The sequence below is a fragment of the Lissotriton helveticus genome, chromosome 11 (genome assembly GCF_964261635.1).
Source record: "Lissotriton helveticus chromosome 11, aLisHel1.1, whole genome shotgun sequence".
NCBI classification, from domain to species: domain Eukaryota; kingdom Metazoa; phylum Chordata; class Amphibia; order Caudata; family Salamandridae; genus Lissotriton; species Lissotriton helveticus.
Genome location: NC_136072.1, coordinates 462,569,382 through 462,583,379, shown reverse-complemented (window position 1 = coordinate 462,583,379; position 13,998 = coordinate 462,569,382). Strand labels below are relative to the sequence as shown.

The window sequence follows — 13,998 nt, the reverse complement described above, 5'->3', positions numbered from 1 at the left end:
TTAGTGAGACAGAAAGAAATGTGGTAAACATGGAAGAGAGGTGAAGTAAAAAAAGGTGAACTAGAAAAAAGTGAGGTGAGGAGGAGATAGGCGCATAATGGCGGACAGACCGAGGCGAGGTGAAGAGTAACTTAGAAGAAGGCAGAAACGTAGAGAGGAGTGAGATCAGGTCGGGAGAGAGGCATGATAGTACAAATTGTTGAGGAGAGAAAGGTGGCGAGTGGAGAAGAAGGGATCAGTAAAACGAAACTGAGTCAGGGGCAGCCAGAGAGAGGGAGCGAGATAAGATAGAAGGACAGAGGTGCGTAAAAGAGAAGGAGAGATTGCTTTAACATGGACTCTTTGTGCAATTGCCCACGTTGCCCCTTCATTAAAGCATCTCTGGTGCTTGTTATCAGTGGCAGGACTCCTCCTGGCCTGGTAACTTCTGTTGGAATTCCACCAGGTGCCATTCTGAGGGGCCCGGTATTTCCGGGTCCGGTATTTCCAGGCCCGCAAATTCCAAACCATTTAAATAGGGCCTGCAAACAAGGGAACTCGCAATTCTGGGTGTAGAGACACCAGGCCAGGGTTCATTGGGTGCAGAGAGGCATATGTTGAAACGGCTGTGAACAGGGGCATAGCCCCTTTCACACTATGTGGGAGCAGGCCCCGAACCTCTATCCCGAGCAGGCGACTCTCGGGCACTGGCACAACCTCCTCCCTGGCCCAAAACACGTCACAGGGGAGCAGACGGGCCTTGGTCTGCACCCCTTTCCTGCCTTTCACCCTCATTGAGAGGAGTGTGCTCCGGGCTGTCTGCATCCCCAACCCTGCCCCAAGACCGAGAACGGTTCCGGGTCGAGGGAAGCGCCCGAGGCTACAATGGTTGCTACCAGGTCGGTTTTTTACAGGCCTGGCCTGTGTTTTAAAGTCAAGACCAGTGAAAATACTGGGAAAACAGGGACATCTGATTTTTTTTACTCTTAAAACATAAATCTAAAACAGCAGACACATAAATAAATCAGTTAAAAAGTATTTAAGAGTGCCTACATCTTTTCAGAATGATAATTAGGGCAAACAGGTTGTAAATCCCAAGTTATAAAAGAATAATGACGACTGTATACAGATTATATTTGCTTATTCCTCAATAGCAAACTGCAAACAATTGGATGCCATTTTTCTGAGACAGGTGGCGACCCTAGTCTGTAAGCATCCCCACCAAGCACCTTGCACTGCCTTGACCCATGTCCTTTTCCTTGCCTGACTGACAGCCATCACTAAGGCTAAATGTGCTCCCACACCCCTGCTTCTCCCCCTGTCACAGAGCATATCACGGGAGAGCAGACTACGCTTCCGTCACCTAGTGGTGTAGCGTGGAGTCCACCGGGCATAAAATTCTGAGGGGTGCAACATTTTGAAAGAAAGTATTGCGCCCCCTAACCCTTTGACCATAAGCACTTCCTGAGCTAATGGTACACAGGTTTGGCAGCGCAATACTTTCTTTTAAAATTGTGCCCTGGGAGCTGGCGACCCACGCTACGCCGTGGCACAATACCACAACCCTGCCCAGATCTCCAGGTCACCATCAGCCCCTCCAGCAGACAACTTCAATCTGCTCTCAGCAGGCATAAAAATATCAAATGTTTAGTCCCCACAATTAGAGAGAACTCAGCAGAAAAGGGGTAGGTATTCCTGGATTGGTTGGTTATTCCCAATTCTGGGAGGAAAAGACCTGGACTTTACTACTAGAATACAAGGTAAACTGGAGATTTCAGGGCCTCAGTGTTCTGGCACTAAATTCTAGAAAACTCATAATGAAGGCCTCTGTATCAAACTAGGAGTCCTCAAGGCAAAGACCACTTGTGCAACATTGAAAGTGAAAGCTGAAGGTGGGGGGCCTTAATGTCACCTAACATTAAAACATGCTACTAAGCGTCGGATCCAACTGGATGGAGCAGTAAGGGACAGTGATTGGTGTAAGGATGATGACAATCAATGCGAGTGACAATAAACCCCTCCCTCTAGCGCCGTGAGACCCTCTGGGTGAGTAGTGCGCTTTATAAATTCCTGAACTTGAACTTGAACTCTTCAAACTCTTACTGAAAAGCAGAAAGGGTGGAGCAAGTCTAAGGTATCGGGAGTGGTCATTGCACAGTCTTGGAGTGTGTGAGAAGTTCTTTTTCCTCTAGCATTCTTTGTGGGCTTACATCATTTCTGACCTGGCCAAGGACTCACAGAATTGGTGTGGGTGCCGCAAGTGAAGTTAAGTCTGCTTCGATGGGGACACTTTATTTTTTTTTTAATAAATCTTTTTATTGAAACAACACAAGACCAGCAGTACATCAGTGATACAGGTTACAATAGTGATATGTTGATGAGTTGTTTAAGTGAGGAGACTTAATCACAAAACTGGCTCTGAATTTAACTTGTTGGAAAGATGCACTCAGCCATCCTCTTACTTTTGGACAATCAGGCACAGCTGTAAGGAGTACAGTTTAGTGGCCTAAGGGTATATCATTGGATACTATTAAGCAGGTTGCCAGGTTTATAGATATATTAAAGGATGAGGGATCTAGATTGCGGACTAAAATTTGTTTAGAAGGAGGAAGGGCTTCATTTCCGCAGTCGACTTCAATGATGTTCGGACAAGTACGAAGACATTAGACATATCTAGTTGTTGATACTTTGAGACCAGAGCGTTGTTGGCATATTGAGGAAGAGCATTTCCTTTTAGGCGAATTAAATTGGTAGGAGCTCCATGTAGACACTGAATAACAAGGAGCGAGTAATTGTCCTTGTGGGAACATCAAGTGAAGCAGAGAGAAATAGCATAATTGCCATACCACCACCATCACTATCACACTCCTCACCATTAACTCCATTAACACCCCTCACTACTCTGCAGGGGATGCCTTTTTAATGCATTGTTCTTTCAGTCTCCATTAAGCATTCCCTAAGATTACACTGACTCAGGGGTTCATTCAGAATTTAAGACAGCACCACACTCACGAAATATTGATTGCTCCAGATTAGGCCATTCACGCAGAGAACCCAAACCACCAGCAGTAGAGTTATACACCTCCCTGACAGCACCCTCTCTCACTAACATTCAGTTTCAGTGCAAAGGTCAGATGCTGTATCTGGGTGTAGCCTCATTGCACCTTCTTGCCTTGAACTTGAGATGCGAACCCTGGTGGCATTCGATTTACCAGCAGAGGTCCTTGATGTCTACTTATTTGCCAGGTGCAGCTCTTTGAGGACCCCTTACTCTTGTGGCAAACTGTTCAATGTGAAGAGCATTTTTTAGATCAATTTTTTAGATGTTCAATTTATGGTGTGCTTGACAGGAAAGAGCTTGAATGTAAAATGTATTGTCAAAGCCTACTTGGTGGCCATTTACACTTGTATTTTCTCCCATGTTTAATTAAGAGCAACTCTTCAAGTTACCTGTGGTGATACATTTTTTCGAAAGATTCCAGAATCAGTGCCCCTGATTTCATACCACTCTTCTTTTGATATCCTTTAGTACGTCTCTGTTCGAGCCCCTACATAGTTGTCTATTGAAGATTTTAACGCAGAAGAAGGCTGTTTTAGTTGGTCTCACCTCAACCAGATGGGTAGACAATGGGAGGTTCATTTGGCCTCTCACCTCCCTTAAGGTCTTTCCCAAGGATGAATTGACTGTGAATCAAATTGACATTCCAGCCTATTGTCGTCTAAGAGTTTCATTTATCGCAAGTCATTTCTTTGCTAATATCTTTTCTTGCACCTCAACTATCAAAGGCAGAGAAGCATCTAAATAGGCTATATCATAGATGGGCATTGCGTCACTAAATTCACAGATCTTCTAGTTTCTGTGTAGGTGACAATCTATTTCCTTCGTAAACTTCTCCATTGATAAAGCTGTGCTTAAGTAAGTCAATTCTAGGTAGATCTCCTTGGGTATCAAGCACTGTCATGAATGGTAGGGAAGGGATCCACCAAATGGCTTCTGTGCTCACGTTGTGTGAGTGAAAGCGACTACCTTGAGTTTACTTTGGGGTTCATGTGTCAGAAAGCTATGTGGACCTCATTACATTCCTAGGCACAGCATCATTACCCTGATGAACAGGATAGAGCGCAATCCCAATCTGCCAGGGCAGTCTTTCTGATTAACTTAGTATAAAAAGCAGTACACTTAAGACTCCTCAGTCAGTGATGCTCTGCAAGTAGATCATACTAGGAATCTACAGGGGCGAATATCCATTAGAAGAACAAGAAGTACTTATCTTCGGTGATCTTCTATATGGTTGATATGAGACTTCCCACAGATTTCTTGCTGTCCAACTACCTCCCCTTTTGAGGATTTTTTTTTTTTGCTACGGATATTTTCATTTGTTCTGCCTACTGCATCCTTAGACAGTGTAGGGTGCAGAAAAACATGTTAAAACTAATGTCACCAGTGACAGCATAAATACAGACTGACATTCTTTCAAGTCTTCCCGCTCAAAGGATGAGGTCGCTGAGCACCACCTGGCCCTAGTGAAGACTCTTGTAAATTATTCTCTGGATCCAACTCGCCGTCTGCGGAAAAAGTTCATACAGGTAATCTGTGGCATTCTGTTGTAATGCTTCAGAAAAAAATATCCAAGCTAAGTACTTATTCTTCAGAAATGGCGATAAACATCAACATCCGTATGGACGCAACCCGCATCCTAAATCCCTGGCCTAATATTTTTTCCAGGTGTACTGCCTCAGACACTTGTCCACTTTTTGTCCTTTTCATAAAAATTCCTGTTTGGATTTTGGAAACAGTGCCCATCTACGAGTCCCTACATATTTAACTACTGATTTGCAGCTGGGCCAAAATACAATGGGCAGTTTGCGACTTTCCACTTAGCAGGACTAAAGGTTAAGAGATTGTGTGTTAACAAAACAAAACAGGAGTGGTAATAAATCACTGATGCTTTAATAACAGAAATACTAAAAATAAACCTATTTAAACACTATTCTTGATTATCTGTAAATTAAGGAAGCCAGGAAAGGCGGTAGATGGTTCACAATCTGGGCACCTCTCCTTTGTGAGAGCACACCTGGACATTGGCACAAGAAGAGTGATCATTGTGTCAATGTTACTGCAGATCGCTCAGTGACAACATACTCACTGGGATCAAATGCTTGGCGTTCAATAATAAATCAATAGAAAAAAACAGAAAGACTGCAACTGGTCAGGTGGACAAGAAACAGCTGCATTTAACCATCTTGTATGGTCTCCAGTGATAGATTAGAGTCTAAGTAAGATGTTTTCCCTCTGTGATGGTGACAGTATGCCATGCCACTGACAGTGGCTTGATGTATGTATACCAAAGAGGACATCAATTTAATAACATTGGTGGACATCTGGCCTCCAGCAATGGACAGGCAAGAAACAATACCCAGTAAACATTGACCCAGAAGCAGGAGTACAAAGAGAAGGATCAAGGTGTCACTGTAAAGAAGTGGATATTGAAAGTGTGAAGCAAGGTTGAGAGATGATGAAGATAACGGTGAAGGAAAAATGGTCCAAGTTGCTATTCCCAATAAGATGATTTCCAAACTGCAAAGATCGCAAAATAAAACAACTAGACCGTGCTTTAATCTTCAGAAGCAAGAATAAATTAAAGGAGCAGTGTAGTCAAACCGTTGGCTCCGGGTAGAGTTAGTGACTGAAGTCTAGATTTTTTCCGCAATACACAAAGTGTACTGAGTAAAGACTTGGACACCACACTATATTCAGGTCAGTTCCCTGTGATCAACCAATGGAAACTTGATTAAACCAATAGACATCAAAGATAAAACATAAAGGCTGATCCTTTAAATAACAAAGTCTGGCACTATTGAATAATATGTACCCTAAGCTGATGGCAGAACCCAGCCTCTTGTATTTCAGAAAACTCCTAAAAGTGGTGGTTGTCATTCAGGTGAGCATCAGTTAATCGCAAAGGCTAAAGAATACCAGACAAGTGGCCCTTCCTAACATTAAGTTGGACTTTACCTCTGTCAAATTTATGTTCAGCTTTCTTTGCTTTATTGCACCAAAGTAACCATAAGGCAACAATGCTGCACCACACAAGTTTGCGATTGCACTGAAATGGACCGCTTGCTGCGTAAAAAAGTGTTCAAAGTTAACCTCAGACACCGCAATTGCTCAAGTTTTCTTTCAGAAGTAGATAAATGTGAGTGCCCGAAGCTACAGACAGATGGAAATAAATCAGGACTTTGACATTGCTGCCCTCCATCTAGGCTAATCAAAGTATGTTTTATGTAATGATAGCTATCCAGCACTTACCTGTTGGGGGGAGAAACGGAGCGCCTCACATCAATGGTGGGCACTGAGAGATGGTGTGCATACAAAAAGTGGGATTTTACATTACAATGTTTTTTATAATGCCTGCTTATATCATATAACAGATGTCTACAATTTGAGACACAGGTTGATCGGGTCATTTGCTGAAAAAATTGTTTAGTTCTGGGCAAGTGCCTACAACGAGATTAGCACATAGGTCTCCAGGTTTCAACATGAGCGACTTAGCCACTGGGCACCATCTTGTCTATACCTGACGTGGAGAAGTCCTACGCTTGATACTAATAACTTGCAGGCATAATAGTATGGATCCAGGATATATTGCTCTGCTGAAGACTGGCGGAGATATAAGACCGCATCCCAGCAATTTATCAGGAAAGTGCTGCTATGTAAAGAGCCGAAAAGTGGGTGGATGCACAGGATCTGGAGTTGACATTTTGAATAATGGTGTTACAACAACATATTTCCTGCCTTGAACAACCATAGGAAAAAAAAGTTAAAGCATTAACATGTGGCAAGGGAGGACTACAAGTGTTAGGTATCATTAAATGTATCATAGCTGAACATAGGCCATGCAGTAAACAGAAACACAGACTAGAATGATGCAATTCATACTCTGATAAAGGCATAGGTTCAACTTAGTTAAAAAGTTCTCAAGATCAAAGTTGCCTATGATCTGTGGAGGAAGAAATGGGACAAAGGTGGCTTCTTTCTACATATCATCACTATTTATGTCCATTACAGCAAAAGGGTGTGACAGATCTTTACACAAAGATAGAGAGGGCTGAACAGAGGTCTTCAGAGCCACTGATGATCTAACTTCAAAGGTCTCTTGGGCCTTGTTAGCGGAAGTAATGATACATTTCATGAAGTGGAATAGCAGGCATATGTCTGAAACTGTCCAGGCCAGGTCCTCCCTGGACTGGAAACAAGCATCATAGGACCGGTTTCGGGATTTCAGCCCTCATCAGCCAGGATAGCTTGACTTCAGTGGCATGGAGAGCACGGGACCCACGTCTGGGCATACCTGTCCCACTCGGGGTGACAAATGCAAAAAAACAATTGATGGACAGAATGTGGAACAATGTCATACATTCAATCCCAGTACAGAGATCGGGGCCTAAATACATTGTGTTTTTGCTCACCATGCCATTCCAGTTTGGACCCAGCCATAAGCAAATCAGTCTTGACCCTGTGCCCTATGGGAACAGTCCAGCCCGAACTGCCAGGCCAGGTCCTCCCTGGACTGGAAACAAACATCTTAGGACCGCTTTCGGGCTTTCATCCCCCATCACCCCAAACCGGTCCCAGGATGCTTGTTTCCGGTCCAGGGAAGACCTGGCCAGGCAGTTCGGTCTGGACTGTTCCCGTGGGGCACAGGGTCAAGACGGATGTGCATATGGCTTGGTCTAAACTGGGGTTGCGTAGTGGGCAAAAGAACAATGGATTTAACCCAGATCTTTTGACCGTGGGAGAATGTTTGCGTTGTCAGCATTTCGTCCATCATTTGTTTGCTGTAACACTGACTTCACAAGGGTCGAATGAATATCACTCTATGGCCCACCTCTTCATTGGGACGCCAGCAGACACTGTCAGACCAGACAGGTAAAAGACCTGTTAGTTCTTAGCAGATTTTTTTTTTATACAGTGCGCACTCGACCCGTAGGTATTGGAGTGCTTTACATGAGCACCAGTTAAGTTACACAAGGCGGGGAGATTACGTGATTCAGTATGACACCTGAGTAGGCGGAGTGAAAGCTGCTCTTGTCACCTGCTTTGACGCCTATGTAACCCCAGTTGCCATGGAACCCATGATGCCATGCAGTGATGGTGCAGGGCCCATCGCCGAGCAGGTTCTTGACCGTCCGGGGCCCTCTCTCTGATACAGGATGCCCTGGTGCAGCTGCTAGAGGCGCGGCCCTCTGTGCCATTGAGCTTCCTGGAGGAGCTCTTTGGGTGCATGGCCCAAGGAGGCCCGTGACGCAGAGCAGGGCAGGCCTAAGGCATGTGCAAGCTGTGCACCTGCACAGGGCCGCCAAACCCCAGGGGCCGCCACGCCAATATATATCCGTAGATACATATTTGCGTGACGGCCCCTGGCAGGGATTTGGTGGCCTCGGGCCCCCTACCTACACTCCCAGCTCAGGCCCTCCGTGAGCCTAGAGCCGGCCCTGCGCAGAACACTGAGCGGGTGCTGTGGTACCTGCTGCTGGCGCCTTACACCCATAGGTGAGGGGCTGAGGAGTGAGGGGAGCATGAGTGTAGCAGCTCCCGAGCATGCGTTAGTTGCAGAAGCCTCTCAGTGGTGTAATGGGACATGTAGCACAAATGCATAGACTAGAATACGTGCATACGGAGGACAGCTCAGCCGGCATAAAACTTGTCAACTTGTCAGAAAACAAACGTTTTGAAATGTTTTCGCAAATTAGTACTTTGTTTGTGAAACACCGTCCCAGTCTAGATTCTTTAATATGGTAGCTACCCCATTAAATCATGCCACCCCACCTTCCAGTCCATTAATGGACATACGATGTTCTCTTTGTCTAAGCTACACTCACTCGTGTTTTTTAAATGGCGAAATATACTTGCCCTGTCTTTAGCCAACTGTAGGTTCGCTACATGTTATTGTCTTCTGCATGATGCAGCAGCTTTATGCATTCCATAAACTGCATGTTAGATAAAGCACAGCTAAGACATTTAGCATGTGCTTTTGGTCTACAGGAGTCCCGTCAGGGGTAGTAAGAGCTATATAAATGCAAAAACCATACTATGCAAATGCGAGGACATAAAGGCGGGCGTGGGGGTTCTGAGAATAAGGCGTCAGAGAACACGATGTGAAGTGTCCTGAGCGAGGAGGGCGAAATATGACCTTATTTTATTCCAGAGGATGCGTTTTTGAATCTTGATGCAAGCAGAGCTTTTTCCCAAGCATTGAGGAGTGAAGCGTTTTCATTAGAGTATTTGTGTTCTGCAATCCCTTTTAGTTTCGTCTGTCATCGTGGTATTTGTTGCTTGAGTAATGTGGCTTTTTATTTAATTTATTTGGTATTTGTTTTACTTACCAAACGGAGTCTGTTAAGATATAGTTTGAAGTAGTTTCCAAACTTTGAGTAAAGGTTCCCATATATAGATTTGGGGGAATCACTTTATAGTTGCATGCCAACAATATCCACATATGCCCGTCACATCAACCATCGCGCTGTTTAGAGCTACTAATTTTCTCTTACTGGAGCCTAGCTGTCTCCTTTCTCAACACAGCTACAAAGTATTTAACGTTCTCACTTTACTCCAGACTCTTGGTCATTATATTGTTGTTGTTGTGTAGGGGTAAATAAGTTACTTCAGATGGCTTCGGAGGTTAAATGAGTAATTGTAATCCTTTTGGTTATGTTCATCACAGAAGCTGATTGGGATGCATTCATACCTTTTTTTATTTTTTTTATTTAAAGTGGGAAGCTGGCAACACTGGGTCTGGAGTAGCGGGAAAGGGTTGAATACTTTGTAATTGTGTTTAAAAAAGGTGAAAGCTACCCTCTTTGAAAGGGAAAATTGGCATAGTGGTAAAGATCTCTATCAGTGCTGAAACCAGCATGTGTGCCTTTTGTTAACAGTAAACGTTGCGTGAAGTACACTAAATTACATGTTGTGAAGCCTCCTACTGACACTGGAACCTACTTCACAAGCTGGCAAGTTTGCTGGTGTCGATATTGAGCTATCTTTGCTGTTTTTATTGTTAATTTATGTTAAAACGTACCATTGGATACAGAATGAATGACATGATTATTGTTGGCAACAGTAAAACAACAAGGGATCTGGATGAGTTGGGTCTGGTAGCTTAGTGGACTAATGCAGCCATTGAAGGGGCTTGTGTTTGATCTCATGGTTACAGGTTCGAATCCAGGCAGGTGCGCTCAGCCTTTCATACTTCTGAGGTCAATAAAATGAGTACCATTGAGTTACGTAACAATAAACATCTGTTATTCAGTGCCAAGATACCAGTGGGTGAATGAATGTGCGCTTTACAAATACAAATGTTATATTATGATTGTGTTTCCTTCAACAATAAAAAAAAAGTACATTTCAAACACATTGAATGCAATATTTCCAATGCTAAGTAAAACTGTATGAAGATTTTGAGACACAAGATGGGCTAAGACACTAGTCAATGAAATATATGTATTAATGATAAAACTTCAAGCGTGAACTACTTTTCATTTTCATATATTAAATGACACAATGTCACACATATTTAATAACATCTCCCTCGCATAACTAATTAAAGATATGTTATAGGCCTTTTGGTGGATATCAAGCTTACCTTTTTTACCCTGCACGGTAATAAGCAGCGGAACTGTGATGCCAAATAGCAACACAAGGTTCTAAAAATGTCCTTTTCTGAGCCTTTTCTGAAGATATATTACACAAGAGAAGCTCTTTTGGCCTGTTTGTTAGCTGTACTCTGATGTTTTATTTCAGTACGTTTTTCTCCTGAAGCCACCCGTGTAACAAACACGCCGTTATATTGAATCATTCTCAATTACCTGCCAGGACAGAGGGGTTGTTTGAAACCAGCTATTATATTGATTGGACAGCAGTTACCGCAAGGACAGAAGGGTTGGATGTAAATAGTGTAACTTCTTATTCTGCCTCATATTTATTTTATTATTTTTTGGGGCGATAGTTTGTGAACATTTATAAACGACTTTATATTTATGTGCCAACATGGGAGAGGTGGTGGAGTAATGGCTATAGTTGCCAAACTTGGAGCTAGGGAACCAGGTTCAAGTCTCCGCATCGGCTTAACATCCTGTGATTTTGGGCAAATCACCTCTTACTTTCTAGCTGCCTCTTCTTTCTCCGTCTTCCTTTCTATACTTTCTTTCCCTCCTTTCTTGAAGTCCCTCCTTTCATCCTCTCTTCCTCGCAATCTTGTTTCCAATGTTTTTTGTTTCTATCCTACATATTTTCTCTCCTTTCTTCATTTCCTCCTTTCTCACTTTATTTTTCATGTTCTCCTGCCGTAACTCTTTTCTTTCTTTTCTCCTTCTCGTCATAATAATACTCCACGCCATGCCACGTAATAACAATATAAACCGTGCCACATAATTCCACACAACACCACACAAATCAATGCCACATAATTCTGCACCACACAACATAATTACATGCCACATAACACTAAGCATCCCATAATTACACTACACATAATTACACTCTTCTCAATACAACATAAATACAGCCCACATAAATGCAATGTATGCCACATACCAGCAATACACATTAATGCACTACACACCATGACACAATTCAAATGAACATAATTTCACTAAAGGCCACACAATTTCACAGCACACAATTCAATTCCACACATTTTAAATACACACCACATAATTCCAGACCTAACCACATATTTCAAATACACAACACACCACATACCTCCAATACACACTACATATTTCCAGATAATTCCCAAAAATGTAACACAACATAAATCAACTCCATAACATGCCACTACACAACACAAAATACCATTCCACATTCCACATAGTTAACTTCATAACACACATTCTCATTGTACATAATTCCAATACACCTAATATGATTTAATTACTACCCACAAAATTCCGCGCTACACGATACAACAACAAATAATTCCAATACAAAACATCTCTCCCCCTTGCCCTTCTACCAACATTGTCATCTCTCCCCACATACCCACTTCCCCTCTCATCTCTCTCTCTCCCACAACACACTCATCTTGCAATACCACTTGCGGCCTCTCTCACCTCCATCACACTACCTGTCTCCTCTATACTGCCTACTCACACATGCTATCTTCCTGTACCTCTCACACTGAGCACTAGTCCACCTCTCACCTCCCTTCTACCAGATGCCCCTTCCACTTTGTTCCTCTAACTCTGTCTCTCTCTCTCCTACTCTTTCTCACCCATCTCTCTCGCACTATTCCCGCCTCTCTCAACTCAACTTCAGGTCTTCAAGCAGTTTCTATCCCGTAAGTTTTCAAACTTTCCGTCCCTTGAATCCACACTCTCCTCCTCTTCTCAGGGTATCTTCTGTGTACACAAATCCTCCCTCTTTATGCAACTGTGGCCTGCTCTCCCCTTCTTTCTCTCCTTCTCGCACACTTTTTCTGCTCCTCTGTCTCAAGTTCAATAACCACTTCCAACACAAACTAGCTATACCTCTCATTCTACCTTTCTATCTATTCTCTGCAGCTCTCACCACTATCTATTCACCATGCCATATAATTCCACTACACAAATACACTGCGCACCACACAATTCCACATCTAAGAATTCCAATACAATCCTCATAATTCCATCCAACACCACAAACATCCACTTCACTCCGAAACAACACACGTAGGTAAAAAACATGATAATTTACAACGCCAATAGCTCTAATTCTCACAAATGCAAGACCTACTGCATTACAAATGCTTGCTTTTTTAGAGCGCCTCTTCGAGCTGACTCGCATCTAGGCGCTGCCCGTGCTAGTACATTAGGAAACTGACATACAGCAAGAGGGGCGGAGGGCTGGTTATATGATTTGATGATGTTTCCTTCCTAAAGTTAGATTCTGCATTTTATGACTAAAACTTTCGATTATATGTACACAACCTGACCTATGTAACTATGTGTTGCAAATGTCGGTTGTTTTCTGCTAAAATTGTACCTGTCGATTTATTGTAAAGCGCTCCGATGCCCAGTGGGCCTGGTTCGCTCTATACAAGACTTCTACATTTTTTTTTTAAATAAAAAACTTGAACTCTTTCCTTAGCGCCAAATTCTATAACTAAAGCTTTCAAGCAAACAGTACACAACCTGGAAGCCCCAATACTAAACTTTGTTTAGATGTTATCACTTCTAAGATACCCCAGTTCTGTGCGTCACTATGCGCACTAGACGTAAGAGGGGGCTTCCCATTGGCTCTCCAGGTCTGTGAACACCCGCGCGCTCTCTGTTCGAACGTCCACAGGAACGACGCGCCCTTTCACCCCAAGGCCGAAGAAACGAGTGACGCTGAGTTAGGAAACTGCGTGAAATGGCGTTAGCCTCAAGCGCAGAAGTACTTCGCATTATGGGGGTATTTACCTGTCAGCACCGCGGGGACCAGGATTCCCGACAGGGTGAGCACCAGGAGCACCTCGGGGCGGACCATGCTTCTCCGGTGATGGCGTGAGGATGTGGGTGCCGGTGAAGCAGGAGGGCCCTCCAGTGAGTGTCCACCCAGGGGCAGAGTGTGGAGAGCCGTGGGCACAAAGGGGACTCTGTGCGCTGCGCAGACAGCAGAGCCCAAAACCAAACACTCAAACATCACACAGTCCTCCTCCGGCGGGCTAACGCTGCCTCGCGCCCCCTCCCCGTTCTGCAAATACACACACAGCTGAAGGTGCAGGGAGGTGTTAACTAACTGCAGCCCCCCTCTCCGACAGCCAGCGCCAGGATAGTTGTAACTTTTTTTCGGATTGGTTCGACATATCACAAGAAGCCTTTCAGGGCCTAAAAGAAACATAGCAGCAAAAGAGGTAAGGGTAAGTTAGCTCTATAGGCTGAGCACGAGATGCAGGAATGGGGCTGTATTGTGTATGCCACAGATTTAAATCCCTGAATTTCTGGTACCTATTAGTCAATAGCCTATAAAGTACATTAATGGTATAACATTTAATAGTG

At 43.6% G+C, this 13,998-nt stretch overlaps 1 protein-coding gene across 2 annotated transcripts in view; it reads right to left on the bottom strand.

Moving 5' to 3' along the window:
- Positions 1–13,791, bottom strand: part of SNORC (secondary ossification center associated regulator of chondrocyte maturation) — a 312,550-nt gene extending 298,759 nt beyond the window's left edge. For both annotated transcript variants that reach the window (XM_078668086.1, XM_078668087.1), the window contains exon 1: positions 13,420–13,791. In XM_078668086.1, coding sequence (XP_078524212.1) covers positions 13,420–13,642 — 223 coding nt within the window. In that variant the 5' untranslated portion in view covers positions 13,643–13,791. The remainder of the gene's footprint in view (positions 1–13,419) is intronic.
- Positions 13,792–13,998: the final 207 nt, after the last annotated feature.